Source organism: Sinohyriopsis cumingii, chromosome 9, assembly GCF_028554795.1.
Source record: "Sinohyriopsis cumingii isolate HCF-2022 chromosome 9, ASM2855479v2, whole genome shotgun sequence".
Classification (NCBI taxonomy): domain Eukaryota; kingdom Metazoa; phylum Mollusca; class Bivalvia; order Unionida; family Unionidae; genus Sinohyriopsis; species Sinohyriopsis cumingii.
The window spans coordinates 79,395,699-79,421,644 of NC_142969.1; the positions used below are offsets into that span (position 1 = coordinate 79,395,699).

Genomic DNA, 25,946 nt, shown 5'->3' on the forward strand with positions numbered 1-25,946 from the left:
ATTTATTCTCGATGATAAATAGATTCCCCGACACCGCGGTTAGAGTAGCCGTTGATTCGTTTTATGTTGACGTAAAGTACAAGGAAAACGTAGCCGGGTTTACTAGTCCGGACGAGAGTTGGGGTACATGGAGAATTAAAAATGAAATACGACGCGATTATTCCCCGTCAGCAGATGTCACCGTTGAAAACAATTACCTACGCGGTGATAAATTGTCAGAATGGTCTAATGCACCACCGTGTTCTGATCCAATTTGTAGACACAAGACGGTTTATTTAAGCGGCTGTGGCGGGTCAGGAAAGACGACTCGGGCAATTGAATTATTTCGAACGCGGGCAAGTATAATCGTGCTTACACCGACCCATAGACTAGCGCGAGAGATAAAACAACGAAATGTTGACGCCGTTACTTATCACAGCTTTTTTCGATACAGCGGCGGCGAGTGGACTCCTGATCGAATGGGTGAAAAATTTATTCCTGGGGTTATCATTTGGGATGAGATATGTACTGTTTCGTTAGATGTTTTACAAATGTTTCTTGATTGGTTGTTGCTCGCGAATACAGCGGTGATCATGTGTGGCGACCATGGTCAACCACCACCATTTGTCGGCGAGGGTCCGCATGATTGGTTGAGCGGGTTTGTGGACTATTATGAAGAAACCGATACTGATTACCGAGCACTTGATGAACAACTGCGCGAGGTTAAGAAATTAATCAGATTACAGCCGGATAGAGTTCAATGTGAAATAGTCCGCGAGGTGATTCCGGAAACGCCGTTAAATGAATTCTGGGAAACATGGAGACCAAACGATTTGATTGTAGCGAGTAGAAAGATAGTCAGAGACACACTTCAGCGGAAGTTGTTTACGTTGCATAAGGAAAAGTTTCCAACGCGCCCAGTGCCGTTATGTTATAGACCCGCGGACACACGGCGGCAAAACATTGAAGTTGAGATTCCAGGCCGGACAGAAAAACAAATTCTCGTGCTGAATGATATTGTGCTCGTTGATATCAGCGTCGTCGAGGACGCGCTACGTGCTGATAAATCCCCGTGGACGCTAGGATACGCAACAACAATTCATTCCTCGCAGGGACTGACTATCACGGACACAATTGTTTGGATGGTTGATAATCGCATCGAATGGTCAAATCTAGTCTATCTTGCAGTGTCCAGAGTACGGAGGATAAATCAGCTTCGAAGAATTGTTGTTGACGAAGTCAGTGACTTTGTCACCGACGGAGTCACTGACGGAGTCGCCATCGATGCAAGCGTCATTGATAGAAAACTCTCGGGTTACCGCCAACAGGATAAAAAAAAACAGCGGCGTTTTGATATTGATGCCGAATTAATAATTGCGTTACGACAACAACAGAATAATCACTGCGCGAGTTGTAATTGTGTAATGCGCTGGCGCTATTCGGATAAAGACGCTCGCCAATTTACCGTGGACAGGATCGATAACAGTCTCGGTCATGTCAAAACCAATGTGAGGTTGACTTGTCTTGAGTGCAATAGACGCAACGGCGCTAGTTAAGACCACGCGGGGGTAATTGAGTATCGTCAGGTATCACTTGTAGTTGCTCGCGTGTAAACCCCCGCTGTGGGGCAGTTGAATCCAGTCTATAGATCGGTGGTCTATTAGTTGATCGTGTTATCGTTGATATGTTATGTGTGGTAACACTCCAGATAGGATCAGTAGCTCTTTTTTTACCGCCTTCAAGCTCTCCTGGTTCATATAGATATCTCACGGTAACATCGCCGAGAATCGGCTTGGAAACGCTATCTATTTTTGATCTTCCGGGTATATACTCGTATTTAATCGCGTCGCTGGGCTTCATGTTGATTGCTCGGGTAATCTCGTTATTTAACGCTGCAATTACGCCTGGCAACCTTTTGACCCATTCACGAGATCGTTTTTCTTGGATGAATTCCTTCGCGTATTGATATCCAAATAACCGTTCAGCAAGAGTCCGATTGAATCGTTCAACAATTGCCTGATCACGATGTAGCGCAGTATGACCTCGTCGTACCGCGACGCTATGATGTTTCAGCGTTGATAAAACAGCGCCGCGAAATTCACTACCAGGATCAACTTGTAATAGATTTGGCCAGCGCAGAGGACCTCTTTGATAAATTCTTTCAAACGCAGCGGCTACTTCAGTTGCTGACTTTGTTTTTAACGGCTCCGCTTGTTTGTATCGACTCGCAACATCAACTACGGTTAGCGCGTATTTGTAACCGTTGTCATGCGGCAAAAATAGTATATCAGCCTGATGAACTTCATTAGGTACGCTGACATCAAAGCGCGAGAAGTTGATTTGTTTAGGCGGTGGTAGATAAATTTGCCATATAGCCTGTTTGGATAACCAATTAGCCGCAGTGGCCTTTGTTACTTTTGCAGCGCTTGCAAGCTTACCAATTGCGGCCTTCCCCTTCCAGTATCCTCTCGGAGAATAATAGATGGATTCCATGTTGTTATTAATTACCAGCGCCCACCATTAATTTACCTTTCTTAGCCGATTTTACTAACCATGAGGCCAATTTTTCTTTGAAGGATTTATCAGGAATAGCATTTAACGCGTGAATTAATTTTACGTCCGCGATATGACGCTGTTGCAGATCGCTACTTTTGTAGTAAGCAACATCATGAGCATGACACGCCTTATCGATAGCGTTTATTGGATACTCACCGGGTTTGGGCTGATTTTGATCATCGAGTCTGATATCTAATCGTGTTCCGGGGCCACAGTAGTTATGTCCTGGAAGGTGCTTTTCTCCTGGATACTTTGCCCACGGGGTTCCGGGGAGTTTTGATAACTTGGCTGCAATATCACCTCCTCGCTTTTTTTTAAAACATCTCCGGGTTTAATAGAAATAAATCTAAATTTCTTTGTACCGCATTGTGCACACTTGCCAGTAAGCGCCGATGTGTTATTTCTTGTTGTAACGGTTGTCATATCATTTGTGCCAGTACGCACTCTACACTTTACACAATATAGATCCATAATTTATGTATAGAGACATGAATATAATTGACTTTTCAGCGACTAAAACAAGAGAACCAGTTAAGCATGTTGCAGCGTTACCAAACTCGATCTGGATGATTATCATCGGACCATCTGGATCCGGCAAGACGCAATTGTTACTTAATTTAATAATGAGATGGATGAAGTGGGATAAGTTGTATTTGGTTGCTCCTAGCGTAGATGATCAACGATGCTACGAGGTGTTGAAAGATTTCAACGAGAATGCATCAGCGATCGCTAAAAAAAAATGTCATCGAGTTTATTACAGATATCAATGATGCACCAGGTATCGATGATATTGATGGCGACGTTAACAATCTAGTCGTGTACGATGATGTTATGTTAGACAATCAAAAAAACCCAGCTAGGATATTTTCCAGAGGCAGGCATAAAAACACTGACGTGATATATGTCACTCAACGGTATACTCAGATTCCAAAAGTAATCAGAGACAACTGTAATATTCTTGCTGTATTCAACGGCGTTGATACACACACGCTACGAAATATTTGGCAGACATGGTGCGGCGGTGACATGGACTTTAATGTTTTTCGAAACTTTTTTAGTCATGCTCAGTCGACCCCACATGGATTTGTAACGATAAATTTACATGATCCTCGGACACGATATCGTATCGGACTTGACCAAATATTCGGTTAAATCATAGCAGCAGGGGGGGCGATGACATCGACGCGGTCGTCGATGTGCTTACCGGACGTTGACGACGCTGGGGATCGGCGCGCAGAAGGTGTTAATTAAACCAAATGACGTCCGGACGATCCCCTCGACGACGACGTCGTTTTTTTTTTACCAGGCGCTGACGACACCGGATCCGCTGAGTGCAGAAAGTACTAATTAAGCCAAATGACGTTTGGACAAAATGTCGGATTCGCCCCCCCTGCTGCTAAGTATGAGTCCCTAACATAATTTTTACCTCTGCTTTACCATCAAAAGGTTGGCTTTCTCCCGTTACAGTTAAAAGCATACTTTTGACTGGAGTCACCTCTGGTTGTGAGTTTTCTGACCAAGATTTTACTACTTTACTACTTAGAATCGTAACATTTGCTCCAGTGTCACACAACAAAGAAATGCAATTTCCATTTATTTTAACATTTACAAAATATCCTGTATCAGTCCCTAGATTGTTTAGTTTGATCAATTTGGACCTTTCTTCCTTTACAGTCGCGCTTCGGTCCCCAAGCTTGACCCATTTCTGTTTCCCTGACCTCTGGTCTGTCTGTCAGTATTATCCCATTTGTTTCTAAAACTATGGTTTGGCTTGTACTTTTGATTTTGATTTCTATCTCTTTGTTCAAGAATTTGTTTTCTGTTAGTACTGTGTGAAAAGTTTTGAAACCATTTTCCATTGTAATCTCTTTGGCCAACATTTCTTCTGACATTGTCATTCCTATCTACTTGTTTTTTGTTCCAGTTTTTGTATTCTTTTTTTCTGTTTCTGACTGCAATTTTTCTACTGTTTCAGACAAATGTTCTAGCCTTTGTACAATTTTATCTAGCTTGCCCTCATTAGGTACAGTTTCTATTTCAGACAGGGAGTTCACATTTTTCTGTCTCTGTTTATCAGCTAGTTTGTGAGCTTCCATTTTAACAGCTATTGTTTCAGCCTCGTTTAGTGTTTTAGGACCACATTCTCTTAGTCTTAATCTGGTTTCAGAGTCCAGCAAGGCATCAATAAAGTAGTCCAGGGCTAAAATTTCAATGATTTCACCAGTTGCATCAGGATATGCCTGTCTGGTCAGTTTCTTGATGTTTTGCGCTAATTCAGAAATTGACTCTCCCTTTTCTCGAACTCTAGATTTAAGTTGATTCCTGTATATTTCAGCTTTATTTAGAGTTCCAAATCTGGATTTTAATACTTTTACCAGATTGTAGTAATCTTTCCTTTGTTCTGGTTCAATTTCATTAAGCATAGAGCGAGCAGTACCAGTGAGACTGCTAGCTAAATACAATGACTTTGAATGATAATCCCAGTCATTAAGTTCTGCAATAATATTGAACTGAGTTAAGTATTCATCTATGTCAGTCTGACCGTCATATAGCTGAGGTTTAATCCTAGCCTGTTTATTGTTTCCCATTATCTCATGAGTAGGTGTGTGTTCTCTACTACTTTTGATTCCACTGTTTCTTTGTAGGCTGGGGTTTTCTATTTCTCTAGTTCTGGAATTTTCATTTCTATTTTCAATCAAATGTAACTTTTGATGTAGATGATGCAATTTTGACTCGAAATCTTCAAATGTAGATTTCATGTGGTCTGCTAGGGTGAGTACTGTATCTTTAACTTCTGTTGCTAAACTTGTCATTTGTTTTTCTAAATTACTCTCCAGTTTACCATAGGGACTTGAATCCCTTGATCTTATTTCATCACTGTTATCATCAATCTCAGTTGTCACACTTTCAATTTCATTTCCTGCTTCAGATTTCATATACATGTCTTCCAAACGTAATAAATGTGCATTTTGCTCCATTTCCAAATCTGATCAATCACTTTTAAAAAAAATAAATTGTTTATATAAATTTTATCTACTATTGCTGGAGTCAGATTTTTATTTCATTGTTTCTTTTCTTTTTCCAGAATGATCATCTCTACCAGATTTTCAAGAGAGAAGATAAAATTTTATTAATAAAATTTAAGAATTGTGTTAAGGTGTTATTCTCTTTTCTTTGATTAGATCATTATGATCCCACTTCTGACAACCAAATCTGTAACCTCATGGGTCTGGAAAATTACTCAGGGATTTTAGCTTTCTTTTTCAGACCTTGAAGTTACAAGGGTTCGTCTGACTTTAGCAATAGAGATAAAACAACAATAAAGAAAGATTAAAAGTCCAGGACAGATTTATTCCAACATTCTCATCTGTAAAACAGAACTACGCCCTTTTTACCAGTTTACAGATTCAACTTTTACTTTCAGAATTATACCAGTAGATACAACTGTAATGGATATATTTCGATTAGCTAAAAAACAATCTAATTTACTAAAAACTAAGCTTCAGTGTTAAACATGTGGGCAATAAGGTTTTGAATTTCGTAATCTGAATTTGGGTTTCCAAATTCGTCTGCTTTTGGGAACTTGTAGTTTAAAGTCTAAGTTCCAAATTGTTCTTCAAAATTACATACATTAAATTTTCCTTCTGCAAGAATTACCTCTCTCATTTTTCTTGACTTAATCTTAGTTCTAGATCTTAACCAGCCCTTTTCTTCTATCCGTCTACTACCTTATCTTTCTACCCGTATCTGTCACCGACTTGGGACAAGGACGCTGTTTATATACAAGTTTGGCACGTGTAAGCATTCTGGTAAACAAAGCATTGATTGGTGGGTATTGCAATCGATCGGCCAATCCAAATCGACCATGCTGACGGAACATGACCGCACGACTGTAATACACACAACTCGGTGTTTTAATCCTTCGAATTTAACCTAGTATTAGACAATATAATCAGTCATGACAAACCTGCCCGAATATATTATTCTCATCTTCGAATGTTGTGCAGTTAATTTAATTTTAAAATCTTGTATTGTTGTACAAAATACGCGAACGGGTAACAGCATTGTTATGTACGAGGGGACATCTCAAAATGGCTACGCTCGACTACAAGAACGTGTTCTGGGTAAAATCAGCGGATTCGAAGGTACATGAAGTAGCGGCATAGCAATATATATATATACGTGTGTGTGTCTCTGTATGTGTGTGTTTGAATCATGGTTGGCTTGAAATATTGGTTGATTTATTGAAGTTTTACGGCGCACCAGCACTGTTAGGCTATTTGGCGCTATATAAAAGGTTATACGTAACATTAACAACAGTTGATAAAAGGTTTCTTATCGACCAGCGATAATAAAATCAAGCAGTTAAAAGCAAAACGATGTGATAGTTAGGATAATATAGAAAGCTTCCCGATCAACGGGCAATGTAAATGGCGTGTATCAACGAAGATTTAGATGTAGTGACTGAAGTACTGATAGTGAATCGGATAAGATGATGCAGTTTAAAATACATTTGCTTTCGATATATTGTAGAGCAAAGTCTATTGCTCTGATTTCGGCTAAAAAATTCGATGAACCATATAGTAAGCAAACTTTTGTTGTATGTTTTCCACTAACGAAGGCTGCAGCAGCCTTTTCCTCATCCTTTGATCCAAAATTGTAAATTCTTGTATATGTAGTTATTAAATTCGGCAAGGAGTTCGTGATAAGAGTTATGGAAGACAGAACAGTTAGTCTCAGATTTTTTTCCATCGGGAAGCGTAAAATGTATGTTTGGTTGCTCGAGTAGCCATGAAGGTGTTTCGGACTGCATGTTTTCTGAATTTTAACAAGATCAATTTTTATAATGTCAAGGCTGGCTGATATTCAGATGCCAAAGGTATGCATGGCACTTGGATTTTTATGTGCAATGTTTTCTATTTGGATTGAAAACAGCCAAAAAAGCAGGGTTCAGAGGGTTTGATCTAAACTTGAGGGCATGCTGTTTGACAGGCATTTCTCTACGATGTAATAAAGGTGGCTCGTTCACTTCATCGAGAAGGCTTTCACATGAGTATGTCCTAACTGCTCACAGAGCGAATCCCTTGATGAATCTGGTCAAGCATCTTCAATTATGACCATACACAATGCAATCATAGTCAAATTTTAAACGAATAAACGTTCTATATAAAATGAGGAATATTTTTCTATCAGTACCCAAGTCAGTGTGCTCTACTACTTTAAGTAGATCTAGAGATTTTCAGAATTTAGCTTTCAAGTTCTTTATGTGTTGAATGAAGGTCAGTTTTCTGACAAAGATAATACCTAGAAACTTTGTTTCCTGAACAACTGGTATAGGTGTTCCGTCCAGCATGAGTTTGTCTCGTCACGGTGTCTTTTGAATCTTGTTTATATTTTATTGTACTTGTCTTTCAATTGTATGCATGTGCTCTGATCGATAACATATAAAGAAATCATCAACGTAACAATCCACACCGGGAGCCAAGCACCTGGCGATGCTATTAATCTTGATGTTGAAAAACGTTACAGATAAAATACTGCCCTAGCGCACACCCATCTATCGCTCGTGCAAATCTAACAGGGTAGAGCCCACTCGTACCATGAATTCCCTGTTTGAGAGAAAGTTTGATATAAAAAATGACAGACAACCTTTTTGACCCAGATCGTGCGGGTCATTCATCATCCATGTCGTGTCATATGCCTTTTCTAAATCAAAGAAAACCGCTACTAAATGTTCCTTTTTTAATAAAAGCGTCGCGAATAAATGTTATCAGTCTTACCAGGAGATTATTGGAACTACAGCCATATGGAAACCCACTTTGAAAAGGAGATATTAAATTGTTTGTTTCCAAGTACCATACAAGCCAAGAACTGATCATTCGTCCATTTGTTTTGTACACACAGCTTGTCAGTACAAGGAGCCGATAATTGGTAGGATCTGTACTATCTTTACCTGGTTTAGGAATTAGTAATACTGTTGCTTCTTTCCAAACGTTTGGTACATTACCAGAAATCCATAAATCATTGAAGATTTCCAGAAGAGCTGCTAGTGATGATTCTGGTAGGTGTTTCACAAACTGTTAATGCATTTCGTCAGGCCCAGCGGATGTATCATGGGTCTTGTTCAAAGCTTCTGGTAGTTTCAATCATAAAAACGGTTGACTGTAACGTTCTGAGTAATTAGATGTGAATTTCAACCGCGCCTCTTCTTTTTGACTTTTTAATCTTCGTAAGGTTTCTGAATAATTAGACGATGAGGACTTTTTAGAGAAACTATAAATATATTTGCTATATCATGCTTGGAGTTGACATTTTTATTGTTTAACTTGAAATGTCGGCAAGAATTGGTTCCTCGTTTCATTTATTTTGCGGATTATGTCAGATACCTTATTAATAGAGGAACAAAAGTTTGAAGAGGAAACGTATTTTTCCATGACACTCTGTTTTTTTTTTTTTTTCTTTCTATGCTGGTGCGGCGAGCTTTAGCCCGGATAATACGGTACTTATTTAAATTTTCGGGCGTCGGACGATTATTAAATTTTCCCAGTGCTTCTCGGCGTTGTCTAATGGCCTCTTTACATTCTTTACTTAACCAACATTGTTGGGTTGTTTTAGAGTTAGGTGAGGACTTGGAGATGTATTCTTCTGCAATCTCGATTAAAATAGAAGTAAACTGCTGAATAGGGTCATTAACGTTTAAAACTGTATCCTTATTAAGCCTAGTTTGACAAGGGTTTCAAACAAGGCACAGACGGCCTTTTTTAAATTCCATTGTGGAATTGCTTTATCATTTGTACAGTAAACATTCTTAAGGGAGACTGGAAAGCGATCAATACGGTGAAGGTCATTTGTGACCTTCCAATCATAGTTTAAAAGCAACGAAGGAGAAAAATTGTCAAATCGATGTACGTGTATGTACCCGTTCCTGGGTGTAAATACGTCGGAGATCTGGTGTTATATAGACACAAATCATGTCTAGAAATGAAGTCTTCTACTTTTAGGCCTCCGTCACGTGTGTTATCTGATCCCCATAAAATGTTATGGGCATTAAAATCCTCGAGTAGAACAAAGGAGCGGGCAGTTGCTGAACAAGATCGTCTAATTCGTTCGGTAGTAGTTTGGTGTTTTGTGATATATAAATGGAACAAAAGGTGATCACTTGATGTAGTGTGACGCTTACAACAATGACTTGTAAATTTGTGTCTAAAGGGATGACGCTATGAGAGGCCCTATTTGCTCACAACAACAGAAACTCCTCCTGAGGCCTTGTCAACATTTTTAGAGTAGGTGTTAAAAAGGGAGTAATTTTAAATGTGATGTCGTCTGTATCTTTCATGAATGTTTCTTTCAAGCATAATATTGCAAGATCATGTTCATTTAAAAGCAAAATAATATAATTGTAGTTGGTTTTAAGTCCTCGACAGTTCCATTGTATGATATTGTTCTTCATTGTGAATGTAAAGTAAGGTTAGAGTAATTAGGTTAGACCTTTCGCCAGGGGGCTACTTGAAAGAAATTTTACCAATATATAGATGAGAAATAATTACTAGGTCGCAATGCGAGTGTCTGCTACGCACGAGTGCATATAAGACCAACTCATTAGCAGTACTTTTTGATCATGTGTGCTTAGTCGGGATGGAATATGATCTGGTGCGTGCAGGCAAGGCCATGGGTGCAGTTTACCTGCGGACCTGGCTTCGGATCTCCGTAGAGTAAGAATTAAAAATTCTCTAACCAGTATGATATTATTATTTGTATTAAATATTAATTCTGCCTAGAGTTATCAATCATTCTCCTTTAGACTCTAGGTATAGTACTGTCTGTTTTGTTCGGTGTATATGTGTAATTCTCTCTCTTTCTCTCTCTCTCTCTCTCTGTTTTGGCTCATGGAACATCATCTCATTTAGCTGAGATTTGCTCAGCCAAAGCGTATAAACACGACATAATTCAATAAAATGTGTCCCAACTAATATTGATAAAGTCCATTTTCGTAGCCACGCGGCTTGTAGGGTTAACGTACATACAGGCGAACTGCCTGTTAAAAAATAGATCACTCAAGAAGTAGTGGAAATTACAAGTAACAATATCGATCTGTGTAAGTATTTCTTTTAACAATGCATACAAATTGTGAAGAAAATCTTACTATGAATAGAATTCTTTACCGATAAGATGTAGATGTAACTATTAATCTATCCGTTCTAATCTCTTCGAATCACTTCTAATCCGTTCTAATCCGTTATATCAGATGCGCATTAGAGGTTAATTTATGAAAATAAAATCATTTTGGCTTTTCCAATCTATATTCATTCGACTGTTTGTGCAAACTTATTTCGAAATAAGATTCAATTTGACACAGAGAGACTTTCTAATACATTATCTCTTCTTAGACGAGATGTGAAATCAACTTTTTTTTAAAGGATCCTAGGGTGATGCTAATGGTAAAACTAAATATATTCTTTTAAAAATGTTAAAAGTCAAATTAACGTAAACGATTCTATGGAATGTTAATACCAACAATTTAATGTATCTACTATAAATGTATATAATATAACAAACAAAATTTAACAAAATCATATAATTTGGTTTGAGCATAAGCAGCGGATTTCTTTTGCTAATCATTATTGAAAAACCTAGATTCTGTATCAACAACAACATCAATAGCTAGAACAACATCTGGTTTCCAAAGATCTTCGTCGTCTCTTGACCAAATAAAATTGAACATAGGTGAAATAATGCGTATTAATTGCCCCACGTATTAACATAGTTTCACAGTCTATAAACTGAGTATATTCTAATTAGAGTCTAATTTCAGTTTTTATGTTTCAACAGTATCGTGACTACGCAATATAATCATTCCTTTTAACAAGGTGCAATTAGGAAACACTGCTTTAACAACACTTGTGGTTAAAAATTACTTTTCGGAAATGTTTTGATTTGGTTCGCAATTCTTGTATACAGCATAATTTGAATGATTATTTTTTCTTTTTCACTCTATTGTACTTTTCCATCACATATCTGTATTACATCTGCTAATCAACAACAACAACAATAATAATAATAATAATGATAATAAAAAAAAATATTAATGATTATGATGATAACAATTGTCACAATAATACAAATACTTTCTCCTGTTTAATATTACTATTATTGTTATTATTATTATAATTATTATTATTAGTAGTAGTAGTAGTAGTAATAGTAGTAGTAGTAGTAGTAGTTTTTGTTATAGCATGCATTGTACTTGTCGTTGTCTTCATTTTCCCCACCAATTATTCATGAAGTATGATTTGAGAATGAGAGTAAATTCTTAGCAAATGGACTCCCGACTGAGACGGTAAATGCTAATGAACTCCTGAACGAGATCGTGAACTGCTGATGGACTAATGGCTGAGACCATACGTTGCTAATGGACTCCTGACTGAGACAGTAAACTGCAAACAGACTTGAATGAGACGGTAAACTGCTAATAGACTCCTGAAAGAGATGGTAAACAGCAAACGGACTTATGACTGAGACTGTAATCTACTAATGGGCTCATGACTGTGACGGTAAACTTCTAATATACTCAGAAGAGATGATACACTGCGGATGGACTCCTGAGTGAGACGGTAATCTATAAATAAACTCCTAAATAAGACGTTAAACTGCTAATGGACTCCTGAAAGAGATATTAAACTGCAAATGGACTACTGATTCAGGAAAGTGCTAATGAACTCATGAATGATACAAAAAACAAACATCGGACCCCTGAAAGAGATGTTAAACAGTTAATGGTCCTCTGAACGAGACTGTCAGCTGCTAATGGACTCCTGATTGATACGGTGCTAATGGGCTCATGACTGAGACAGTAAATTGCTAATGGACTCCTGATTCAGACGGTAAACTGCAAATGGACTCCTGACTGAGAAGTCAAACTATGAACAGGCTTGTGACTGAGACAGTTAAAAGCTCACATGCGACGGACATTTTAATAGTTGTATTTGTATCCTTTCGGCTTTGTAAAAAAAAAGCATACCTATTTTTAACAGACTAAATGAGAATATCACTTTGGGGATTCGCTAAAACATGTTTTTACTCTTATTGGTTTTCTTCTTCTTCTCTTACTGTATAGTGTTAGCACTGTATGGATCATGCCTTCTATTGTGCAATTACATTACTTACAATGTAATCCATAAGCTAAAAACACGCGATAAAAAAGAAACATAACTTTGAAAACGTTACACAAATGTACTAAAATACATATAAACCGCAAATATATTATTATATGTATTGTATGCATGTCAGATGTATTTCTAGTCTTGTGAGAACTTGCAACCGATTTCGCTTGCATTAATGAAAATAAGAATCATTATAAGCCAAAACTACACACAACGTTTGGTTTATAAATATATCATTACTTGTAATGTCTTTGACAATTACATTCAGCGACACACGAGCAGTGAAACCACTTTTTTGTTCAATTGAACATTTCCAAAATTGTGTTATCGTATGAGATTATACAAACGTGTTACTAACTAAAAACGGTTCTTAACTTAAAGAAAGCTGATGTATATGTGTGTTGTGTTCTTTTAAGTCCTTCAGTGCTGATGTATTCTATCTTCCAGGCCAAAGGACACTTGACTGAAGACATTGCCCTGTTCAAAGCGTACGGACTTCAAACATATTAATGATGGATATAGAATTAACGGTTCACGAAGAAAAAGGTCTTTCAACTGAATCAAACTTAAAGACTGAGGCAAAGGAAAAGGACCAACTAACTAAGAAACAAAGTACCACGTTTTGTTGGATAGATAAGAAATATTTTAGGATCGAGCCATCCCTTATCAAATTTAAATGTTTCTTTTTCTTCTTCCTTGGTGCCGTTGGAGCTATGTTTCCTTTCTTTTCTGTTTATTACCAACAACTTGGTTTCAGCCCCAAAGAAATTGGGATCATTTCCGGTGTGCGCCCTCTGGTAAGATTCTTTAGTGGACCCTTAGGGGGTTTCTTAGCTGACCGATTCAGAATAAGTAGGGTTATATTAATAGGTAGTACATTTGTATGGCTAGTTTCATACACGTCCGTGGGATTCGTTCCACCACCATCAAAGACAGACATAAACTGTCCCCTTGTGAACGAGTTGCTAGGCAACAACAGTGTGCGTGCTAATGATTCAGCTCAAATAACCACCCCTTCTCCACCACACTCAGGATCCTATCTTGCGCGTGTACTTCGGCTTCGCCCAGATGTGACGCCAGCTGAGAGTTTACAGCAGGACAGAGGCTGGATGTTTGACCAAGATGACGTGAACCGTGTATATATTACTATTCTTGTGCTGGTCCTTGTTGGGGAATTTCTGCAAGCACCATGTGAACCCCTTGCAGATTCAGCCATCGTTGGAGAATTAGGAGACGAAGGGATTGATAAGTACGGATACCAGCGTGCGTATGGATCATTGTCCCTGGGTTTATTGTAAGTAATAGAATTGACTAAAAATAAAGTATGTGTCTTAGGGCAATCACAAGAGCGTCTGCACCCACCCACCCCCAATAATAAAAAACCCCAAAGTTAACATATAAACATACTTATAGCATACATTAGCAATAATTTACTGTACTTATTTTGGGAGGTTAGAGGAGTTAAAATTACTTTACAAGGAAGCTTGTGTAGCAGACACTCATAAATTCGACAGAAAATCTTTCAAAAATTACGCAATGCGGTTTATTTTTATACAAGAGTGAGGTCTATTACCTTGCAGTTTTCTTAAGTGGTTTACCGATTCATTTAATGATATTTCACCTCAAATGGTAGGTTATTTACTTATATATTTACGTATTTATAAGCTACATATACATATTTCAAAAGTCACATGGAGCTATGGAAACAGACACCTTTCCAAAGGAAACTCTGCCTTATCAAATCTTTGTTCCATATAAATACTTTCTAATCCTTAGACGGAACACTCCATTCCATACCAATTATTGTCACAATTGATTAAACTTGTACAAAGTAGGTTACAAAAGAGAGAAATATGTCTTTGAGTGAGTCAGGAACTTAGTGGTGATAATGTCATTGCAAAATAATGATAATATATTTACAATAACTACTGGGAATGGACCGTAATAAAGTCCAAATATTAAGCTGCCACTGCAGACATTATAGTGATATGACTTAAATTGTTTTAAAGCTATGTTAAAAATCTAAAACACATACTGTAATATACAGGCAAATGTACGTTGATATGGACATGTTATTCGTAAAACTCGAACTGTACTGATTGTTATTGTCACCAGATATGGATATGCACTGACAAAGTTATCATTCAACTTAATGCATCCGCTGAACAGACTTCTGATGTTAATGATCAGCTGACTGTAAAATATCAATATGATTACCATAAAGGTTGTAAAACGTCTGTTTTAGGAGATTTTTGGATGGATTTTGGTACGTATAGGATATGGGAAGATATGGACCAGTATATAGACCCAGCAAAGTCTTTACAACTACTACGGTAACATACATTTGAGTGATGAAGCTGTATAATGTATATTTATCATTTAAGTAGACCAAAAAGGGTCTTAAAACTTGTGTAGTTATGTCACAAAATTTATGAGACTCAGTCAATTCAGTTTTTGATTTAAAATGATTAAAATTCGAATTATTTGTTTCCTTTTGTTTTGATTTTCTGTTGTCTACTATACATGAGTGCTATGATATTTCAGGTCATAAAGTCTGCAATCAGCAAGTAAGTTAATAAAAACAATGACCCTCAAGATATAATTTAAGTCTGTTGTTGTCATTTGTATTAAAATGAATTTATTTTCCACTATAAATCAGATGGCTGTGGGAAACAAACAATAAACAGACGTTATGTAAAGTCCTAGTTGTGAAAGGGGAGTTACTCTGATATTGCAGTAAGACCAGCAACAAAAAATATAATCTGATAATGGCATATACTTGTATTAATGTTGGAAATTTAATGTATCATTGTGTTGCACAAAGTGTAATCAATTTGAAAAATGGATGCTACTTCTATGGTACTCATTATGCCACCTGTGCCCTACAGCAAGAGAAACTTATAAGAAAGAATTAAAGAAATGCATTTGTAAATAACCACCCACAATGACTAGAGTTGCTCTGTGATTGTTGCTGAGAATGAACAATCAATATGAGGATGAAAGTAAATATCAACCTAAGACTGTTTGAACAACAACCGGTGTTCCAATGAAAAGTAATAAATTGTGTATAATGCAACTTTCAAGTCAACACCTGTTAAATGCAAAAGCCACCAAAAAAACGACATTAACATTCTTCACATTTTGATTCTTATTTGCTAACAAAGATTCGATTTCCTAGTCATTGACCATCACAGTAATCATATGATCTAACTCTTCTATAACATTATCAGACAACAAACTGGCTACACATTTTGTTAAAGTGATAGAAATTTTAAGAAGATATTGATTCTATCTGAAAACATAGGTTAAGGATATTATTTTGAAACAGTAGTATTCATGGGTTTATTTATCAAATAGTGTACGTGTCAGCAATCCTGACATTTTCCCAAAATAAACTGGTGATTTAGAACTAGTAACCTATGGTCATGTGGTACATATAAGTACATAATATGTGGTGCAATAGATAAAATAAATACCGAAAAGGTAAAAAATATCGAGATACCACAGAACCAGTATCGTCGGAAGCTAGGCCACAACATATTGGTTTTTCCACAGGGGCTCGTATCGTTACTTACAACTGACCTGTCATACATGTACTTATACGATATTTATGTTGTCGAAATATCTAAAATGGGGAGGCAAGGGTCAGAGGAAACTCGGACTAATGTACTATATAATAACTACAATATAGCACATGCATGACAGGTCCATTGTAAACAACGATACGAGCCCCTGTGGGTTTTTTAAAGATTTTTTTTTTTACCAGTCCTCGAAAATTAATAAGGGTAATAAACTTAGAAGTGTTTTAATCGGAAAGAAATGTAATTGCCAGTACCCAAATAAAATGTAAATTATTTCTTAGTAACGCTGTCAGTATACATACTAATACGAGTACTGCCGTGTAGACAAAATAATGCGATCTTATTACTAAAACACGAAAACTGATAACGGTCATAAATGGGTATGAGGCGTACTGTTTCGTTTAATTTCAGTTCTAATTTAAAAACGTGTCTATTAAAAAATATAAACGTACAAAGAATTCATAGATACGGTTATAATAATAATAATAATAATAATAATAAATCATAATAATAATAAAAATAAAACTACTAGCGAAATAACCTTGCAATTCAACCAATCCACAAAAATTGATAACGCCACCAATGGCGGTCTAATTTCAAATAGAACTTAAAAAATTGTAACAATAAACAAAATAAAATGTAATTACCAGCGCTGAAATGAAACGTACAATGCATTATTAGTAACGGTTCAAGTATATACACAACCGGTCTGATAACATAATACTAAATTTCCAGCAGCACAAGTCTCAACGTCAATGTTATTTTCTATAAACCACAATGTCCAATGAAAACCATCGTTTCAACAAAGTCATTTGCATATTTGCATAAATGAATATTTAATGACGGGTAGGATTTCTAAAGCATTGATTGGTGGGTATTGCAATCGATCGGCCAATCGAAATCGACCATGCTGACGGAACATGACCGCACGACAGTAATACACACAACTCGGTGTTTTAATCCTTCGAATTTAACCTAGTATTAGACAATATAATCAGTCATGACAAACCTGCCCGAATATATTATTCTCATCTTCGAATGTTGTGCAGGTAATTTAATTTTAAAATCTTGTATTGTTGTACAAAATACGCGAACGGGTAACGAGCATTGTTATGTACGAGGGGACATCTCAAAATGGCTACGCTCGACCACAAGAACGTGTTCTGGGTAAAATAGCGGATTCGAAGGTACATGAAGTAGCGGCATAGCACTACCCCCACCTTCTAAGAATTGGTCCCCAATTCAGCGATCACAAGAAAGCAAGTTTTTGGAAATAGAGTGAGTTAAGGCCGAAATACACGTTACCCAAGTTCATTTTGTAAACAATTACAAGATTTCTTTCAGTATCAGTTAATTCTGGTTTTAAGTCTAATGATGTTTAATTTATATATTACATTACACAATATTTTACAGCTTAACATTAAACAAACAAAATACAATAGGTGAAAACACTGTTGAATATTCTGTGCCTTGTGCATGTCAATAATCTCTCTCTCTCTCTCTCTCTCTCTCTCTGACATATCCAAACATTGGTTTCAAATGCTATAAGTTAAAAGAACTTGGAATTTTAGCACAAGTTTCACTAGTTTGGATGACATGCACCTTTATCTTCAGTGTGCATTATAACAAATGGGAAATTAATGTTCATAAAACAAAATACACAATTATATATTGCATATTGTCACTTACAGTATATTCTACACATGTAAAAAAATTTTTTTTTTTTTTTATGAAATACCTATACCAACAATAGTATGAAATGTATTTATATACATTTTTAGGGACACGTTTTATGCTTATACTGAAATCATTCAATATATGCTTTACATATATTATAGATACAATATTTCATGCTTACCTACATGAAAAATCTCAATAACACATCAATATAATCATTCTGTAATAATTACTGCCAATATTATATCTTAATAAATAACAATTCTATGTAAAGTTACACTGATTCCAGAAGTTCATAGTTCTTCAATCACTTGTATCCACTTGAAGTTACACAATCCATGAATCCATTGCTGTCCTTCCGATAAGTTTTGAATGTCACTTTTAGAGGAGAAATTCTTGATGAATGTCCACACTGCACAGTTCAGGAAGAACTTCAAGACAGGAACCAGTTTTCATGTTTTCAACTGTTGCCATTCATCAGTTTCTCCCGACTCAAGTATCTGATTCATTTTCATTACAATATCTGTTTTCATGTCATCATTTTCAAAGCAATGTTCTCTTTATGGGAAACATTATACCTCAATCATTAATTCATAAATCAGTTTCAATTAATCTTCTCCAAATCATTTTTTTTGAAACAATTCAGATAATTTTTTTTTTTTTTTTTTTTTTATATATATATAATTTTTTTTTTTTATTATTATTATTATAATAGTTTGGTAAACCAGTGAGGTAAGTTCACACCTTCATATAGCCTTAATTTGTCATGGTGGACCACTTTCGGTTTTTGTTTGGGCCCTCCTTTTATTCTATACAATACATCATTAATTTTATTCAGGATTTGATAAGGACCTTTCCAGGGTCTTGGTAATTTTTGGCTTAACCCGATTTTTCTGATTGGATTGTAATACCAAACAGCATCACCTTCTTTATACTTATTAAAATTTATCTTTGTGTCATAGTTTCTTTTCATACATTTGCTAGACAAATTCATTCTTTTTCTTGCAAACTCGTGTACTTTCTTAATTTTAGATTCAAGATTATTTGCATACTCTGTTTTGTATTTTTGTTCATTATCATTCTCATTTATTTCAGGTTTTCCGATTACCATGTCAATGGGAAGAACTATTTCTCTACCAAATGTCATCATGCTGGGAGTTATTCCAGTTGATTCATGAACTGCTGACTGTACGCCATCATGACCAAAGGTAAGATTTCATCCCAGTTATCTTGATGTGAGGACACAAATGCTGAAAGCATGTTATAAATGGTTCTGTTAGCTCTCTCTATCATGCCATCACTTTGGGGTCTGGCAATAGAAGTTCGTGTTTTCTCAATTCCTAATATTGTACAGATCTCTTTGAAAAGTTCTGACTCAAAATATGTTCCTTGATCTGTGTGAATAAGAAGAGGTATTCCAAATCTTGTGATAAAATTATCAATCAGTTCTTTTGCTGTAGTTTTAGCATCAGCCTTTTCTACTGGGTATGCCTCTGTCCATTTGGTAAAATAGTCACCTATGACCATTATGTATTTATTTCCCTGTTTGGTCCTAGGAAGTGGACCTATAAAGTCAATAGCCACTCTTTCCATAGGAGCACGTACATTGTAGGTTTTCATGGGTGCTTTTGGTTTCCTAAGAGAAGATTTTCTACTGGCACACACATCACATTTCTTGCACCAATTTTCAACATCTTTATTCAGCCCATACCAAAAGAATCTCTGTCGCACTTTTTGTAGAGTCTTTGCAACTCCTAAATGTGCAGCTGTGATACTGTTATGTAACTGTGTAAGTATACATCCTTTTAAACATTCAGGAACAACAATTTGCATGGTGACTGTCATTCCATCATCACTTTCCCATTTCCTATACAAGATATCATTTTCTACTACAAAGGAATCAACCTGTTTCCAGTAGTATTTTATTTCAGGACAGTAATGTGAAATATCTGACCATTCATATTTCTTTTTGCTTGTCACCATCCCCTTCACCACTTTCAGAACTGTATCATCATTTTGTAAATGGGGTAATTTGGACATATCAAAGTTGTCCATATTATCTTTTGACTGATAAGTAATATTTCTCTCTGTACTTATACTACTGTCAGGAGATGGGAGTTTCTTCCTAACCTCTTTTGTAACATAACAGAGTTTATCACATATACACTTCAAGTGATTACAGTTTTCACTCAACACTCGTGGTTTTTCACCATGTGGAATCTCTGACAGATTTCTCACTAGGGTATTGTCATTATAAGAGTATCCAATGACCACAGAACACACAGTTAGAATGAAGCAAATAATAGATATTGTTTCTACAGGGACTATGCATAGTAAAAATATTGTGATTAGTGATATGAAAATATCACTTTTATATGACTCTTTATTTATCTCTTTGTTCTTTGAGTTTACCTGGTATGGAATAGACATGGAACCTATTTGACTTGGGAGCTTAGAAATACAAGCTACCAATTCTTTCTCTGATTCACTTTCAGCATAATTTTCAACTCTTTCACAATAGGTACAGTTCATTTTGACACATGGACGTCTTGATAATGCATCCGCATTGGAGTGCAATCTGCCAGCTCTGTGTATAATCTCAAAATCGTAGGTAGCCAGAAAAGTCAACCACCTAGCTAATTGACCTTCTACCATTTTAAAATTTATCAGCCATTTCAGACTACCATGATCAGTCCTCACTGTGAACTTCTTTCCATAAAAATAGTGATGAAAATGTTTGACCGCATTTACCACTGCAAGAAGTTCTCGCCTTGTGACACAATATTTTCTTTCAGTTTTTGAGAAATATTTACTAAAATAGCTAATTACTTTTTCTTTTCCATTTTGGATTTGGGAGAGTACTGCTCCTTGAGCCACATTTGAGGCATCACAATCTAAAATAAATATATCATTTTCAGTAGGGAATGCCAAGATAGGTGCATTTATCAGTGCATATTTTATATCCTTGAAGGACTGCTCACATTTCTCAGTCCATACAAATTTTCTACCCTTTTCAGACAATTCATGAATAGGTTTGGCCAAAGTAGCAAACTGATACACATATGATCTGTAGTAACTTGCCAAAGAAATGAAGCTTCTAGCTTCTTTTACATTTTTAGGGGTTGGCCAGTCTCTTACTGCTGTGATTTTATCTGTACTTGTGCCCACACCAGCTTCACTTATAGTATGACCTAAAAATGTGACCTCTTTTTGAAACAAGTTACATTTCTTTGGATTCAGTTTCAAGTTAGCGTTTTTCAGTCTTTGAAAAACTACCTCCAAATTGGTGAAGCGTTCTTCGAAGGTTTTTGAATAGCAGATTATATCATCAAGGTACAAAATGACCATTTTCCACAAGAGACCTGAAAATGCCATCTGGACAAGACGAGTGAAAGTCGCAGGTGCATTGCAGAGTCCAAATGCTAATCTGCGCCATTGCCATTGTTCCCCTCCTGGTATGGAGAAGGCAGTTTTATGTCTATCTTTTTCATCAATTTCTACTTGCCAATAGCCTGATTTCATATCCAGACAAGACCACCATTTTGATCCTGCTAAAGCATCTAAACTATCATCTATTCTAGGCAATGGTTGAGAATCTTTGACAGTAACATCATTCAATCCTCGAAAATCACAACAGAACCTTACAGAACCATCAGATTTAGTCACCATTACAATGGGAGTATTCCAAGGGCTTTGTGGACATTTTTCTATAATTCCATCTTCCGCCATCTTTTTAATTTCGTTCTCTGCAACTTGTCTTTTAGCAAGTGGTATTCTGTAAGGATACTTTTTAACAGGTTTTTCATCTCTTGTATCAATTTGATGTTTTATCAAGGTTGAATGACCTACATCACTTGAGGATGCAGAAAAGATACTCTGATGTTTCATCAAAAATTGTTTTAACTGTTCCGTTTGTTCTTTATCCAGATTTTTAGAAGACCTTACAAACATATCAGCTAAATGGTCTGGTAATTGTTGAACACTACCCCCTTTTTGGTTTATTGCACCAGCAGGTGTACTGTGTACAACTTGAACTGGTTGTAATTCTGCAGTAACAGTATTTTTGTACAGTTCAACTGGTTTTTCTCCAAAATTTGCTATTCTGAGAGGAATGTATCCATTTTTAAGATGTACTAAAACTTTTGCTACTAGTAGACCAGTTTTCTCCACAAATTTTGAGAATGGTTCAGTTAAGCCCATGGCATCCTTATCATACAGGTCAATTGGTCTGCCATTTACAATTACTTCAGATTCAGGTAATATCACATTTTCAGTTAAAACAATTCTACAGCACACAGTTTTCTTTTCATCTGATTTCATATAGCATGGTACTTTTTCTCCTTTTACATTTAAATAACCTTTACTAATAATAAGGTCACACTGGTGTTTCTTTAAAAAGTCAATACCAAGTATGCCATCTTGTTGTATGTCTGCTAACAATACTTCATGTGTGAAAGTATGAGTCCCTAACATAATTTTTACCTCTGCTTTACCATCAAAAGGTTGGCTTTCTCCCGTTACAGTTAAAAGCATACTTTTGACTGGAGTCACCTCCGGTTGTGAGTTTTCTGACCAAGATTTTACTACTTTACTACTTAGAATCGTAACATTTGCTCCAGTGTCACACAACAAAGAAATGCAATTTCCATTTATTTTAACATTTACAAAATATCCTGTATCAGTCCCTAGATTGTTTAGTTTGATCAATTTGGACCTTTCTTCCTTTACAGTCGCGCTTCGGTCCCCAAGCTTGACCCATTTCTGTTTCCCTGACCTCTGGTCTGTCTGTCAGTATTATCCCATTTGTTTCTAAAACTATGGTTTGGCTTGTACTTTTGATTTTGATTTCTATCTCTTTGTTCAAGAATTTGTTTTCTGTTAGTACTGTGTGAAAAGTTTTGAAACCATTTTCCATTGTAATCTCTTTGGCCAACATTTCTTCTGACATTGTCATTCCTATCTACTTGTTTTTTGTTCCAGTTTTTGTATTCTTTTTTTCTGTTTCTGACTGCAATTTTTCTACTGTTTCAGACAAATGTTCTAGCCTTTGTACAATTTTATCTAGCTTGCCCTCATTAGGTACAGTTTCTATTTCAGACAGGGAGTTCACATTTTTCTGTCTCTGTTTATCAGCTAGTTTGTGAGCTTCCATTTTAACAGCTATTGTTTCAGCCTCGTTTAGTGTTTTAGGACCACATTCTCTTAGTCTTAATCTGGTTTCAGAGTCCAGCAAGGCATCAATAAAGTAGTCCAGGGCTAAAATTTCAATGATTTCACCAGTTGCATCAGGATATGCCTGTCTGGTCAGTTTCTTGATGTTTTGCGCTAATTCAGAAATTGACTCTCCCTTTTCTCGAACTCTAGATTTAAGTTGAGTCCTGTATATTTCAGCTTTATTTAGAGTTCCAAATCTGGATTTTAATACTTTTACCAGATTGTAGTAATCTTTCCTTTGTTCTGGTTCAATTTCATTAAGCATAGAGCGAGCAGTACCAGTGAGACTGCTAGCTAAATACAATGACTTTGAATGATAATCCCAGTCATTAAGTTCTGCAATAATATTGAACTGAGTTAAGTATTCATCTATGTCAGTCTGACCGTCATATAGCTGAGGTTTAATCCTAGCCTGTTTATTGTTTCCCATTATCTCATGAGTAGGTGTGTGTTCTCTACTACTTTTGATTTCACTGTTTCTTTGTAGGCTGGGGTTTTCTATTTCTCTAGTTCTGGAATTTTCATTTCTATTTTCAAATCTTCAAATGTAGATTTCATGTGGTCTGCTAGGGTGAGTACTGTATCTTTAACTTCTGTTGCTAAACTTGTCATTTGTTTTTCTAAATTACTCTCCAGTTTACCATAGGGACTTGAATCCCTTGATCTTATTTCATCATTGTTATCATCAATCTCAGTTGTCACACTTTCAATTTCATTTCCTGCTTCAGATTTCATATACATGTCTTCCAAACGTAATAAATGTGCATTTTGCTCCATTTCCGAATCTGATCAATCACTTTAACAAAAAAATAAATTGTTTATATAAATTTTATCTACTATTGCTGGAGTCAGATTTTTATTTCATTGTTTCTTTTCTTTTTCCAGAATGATCATCTCTACCAGATTTTCAAGAGAGAAGATAAAATTTTATTAATAAAATTTAAGAATTGTGTTAAGGTGTTATTCTCTTTTCTTTGATTAGATCATTATGATCCCACTTCTGACAACCAAATCTGTAACCTCATGGGTCTGGAAAATTACTCAGGGATTTTAGCTTTCTTTTTCAGACCTTGAAGTTACAAGGGTTCGTCTGACTTTAGCAATAGAGATAAAACAACAATAAAGAAAGATTAAAAGTCCAGGACAGATTTATTCCAACATTCTCATCTGTAAAACAGAACTACACCCTTTTTACCAGTTTACAGATTCAACTTTTACTTTCAGAATTATACCAGTAGATACAACTGTAATGGATATATTTCGATTAGCTAAAAACCAATCTAATTTACTAAAAACTAAGCTTGAGTGTTAAACATGTGGGCAATAAGGTTTTGAATTTCGTAATCTGAATTTGGGTTTCCAAATTCGTCTGCTTTTGGGAACTTGTAGTTTAAAGTCCAAGTTCCAAATTGTTCTTCAAAATTACATACATTAAATTTTCCTTCTGCAAGAATTACCTCTCTCATTTTTCTTGACTTAATCTTAGTTCTAGATCTTAACCAGCCCTTTTCTTCTATCCGTCTACTACCTTATCTTTCTACCCCTATCTGTCACCGACTTGGGACAAGGACGCTGTTTATATACAAGTTTGGCACGTGTAAGCATTCTGGTAAACAAAGCATTGATTGGTGGGTATTGCAATCGATCGGCCAATCCAAATCGACCATGCTGACGAAACATGACCGCACGACAGTAATACACACAACTCGGTGTTTTAATCCTTCGAATTTACCTAGTATTAGACAATATAATCAGTCATGACAAACCTGCCCGAATATATTATTCTCATCTTCGAATGTTGTGCAGGTAATTTAATTTTAAAATCTTGTATTGTTGTACAAAATACGCGAACGGGTAACGAGCATTGTTATGTACGAGGGGACATCTCAAAATGGGTACGCTCGACTACAAGAACGTGTTCTGGGTAAAATCAGCGGATTCGAAGGTACATGAAGTAGCGGCATAGCAATATATATATATATATACGATATATATATACGTGTGTGTGTCTCTGTATGTGTGTGTTTGAAAGCAGGAGGGAAGTTCTACAGACCAGACGGTTCCGCCAAAATAAAGCCTCCTACGAGAACTTTCTCCGTAGAAGCCTCAGATTTCAAAAATAAACCTTCCTACGAAAATTAATTTGCGTAAATTCGTCCCAGAGTGCAATTTTTGTGTGCAAATTCAATGATTCTGGACAAGGAAAAAACATAACTTTTCGGGGGGGGGGGGAAATTTATTCTGGTGTTTTTTTCGCACAAAGGATTTGGCTGCAAGTCTCATGAATAAATTTGATCGAGACCGATTCGATACCTACTACGCGGATCATGAAGATTAATTGTGATAAAACCATGCGGTGTTGCCTGAGCGCGGCTGAAGAAATTTTTAAATTTGTTTATGTCCATATCGCCGTTACACCAGGTCTGATGAATATTTCTCAGCGTGTGAGTATCGACGCCGTTGAATACCGATAAGATATTGCAATTGTCCCTAATTACCTTTGGAATCTGCGTATATCGCTGCGTCACGTAAATCACATCGGTGTTCTTGTGTCGGCCACGCGAGAATATCCTAGCCGGGTTGGTCTGCTTGTCCAGCATGACATCATCGAATACGACAAGATTATTAACATCGCCATCTAAATTTTCCACGGTTGGAGCTTCATTGATGTCTGTGATGAATTCGATCGTGCCCTCATCGGTATTGTCGCTAAATTCTTTTAGCACCTGATAACAACGCTGATCATCAACAGACGGCGCAACCAAATACAACTTATCCC

General features: G+C 36.3%; 3 protein-coding genes across 7 annotated transcripts in view; 2 read left to right on the top strand and 1 right to left on the bottom strand.

Annotated features, from left to right (window-relative positions):
- The window catches only part of LOC149792085 (major facilitator superfamily domain-containing protein 6-like), a 40,568-nt gene extending 16,449 nt beyond the window's left edge, over positions 1–24,119 (top strand). For 2 of the 5 annotated variants that reach the window (XR_016423476.1, XR_016423478.1), the window contains exon 3: positions 5,621–6,018. Coding sequence is in view for 2 of the 5 variants with exons in the window: in XM_089970594.1 (XP_089826720.1) it covers positions 13,205–13,989; positions 19,049–19,124 (861 nt within the window). In the remaining 3 variants the exon portion in view is untranslated. Of the gene's footprint in view, positions 1–5,620; positions 6,019–6,558; positions 6,681–13,142; positions 13,990–17,185; positions 17,326–19,048; positions 19,162–24,052 lie in introns of those variants that run through there. The other 3 variants (XM_089970595.1, XM_089970594.1, XR_016423477.1) reach the window with 3 other exon arrangements.
- On the bottom strand, positions 22,906–23,612 carry LOC149792086 (uncharacterized). Its single transcript, XM_089969329.1, has one exon. It carries the CDS (start codon positions 23,595–23,597, stop codon positions 22,914–22,916), a length of 684 nt encoding a protein of 227 aa, XP_089825455.1. The 5' UTR covers positions 23,598–23,612; the 3' UTR covers positions 22,906–22,913.
- A 519-nt stretch (positions 24,120–24,638) lies between the features above and the next one.
- LOC149792087 (major facilitator superfamily domain-containing protein 6-like) overlaps positions 24,639–25,946 on the top strand; it is a 32,941-nt gene continuing 31,633 nt past the window's right edge. The window contains exon 1 of the mRNA XM_089970601.1: positions 24,639–24,973. The gene's annotated coding sequence lies outside the window, so the exon portion shown is untranslated. The remainder of the gene's footprint in view (positions 24,974–25,946) is intronic.

Bases quoted from the DNA above. Each gene is read 5' to 3' on its own strand.
- LOC149792086 (XM_089969329.1), bottom strand. From the start codon at position 23,597: ATGGGAAACAATAAACAGGCTAGGATTAAACCTCAGCTATATGACGGT.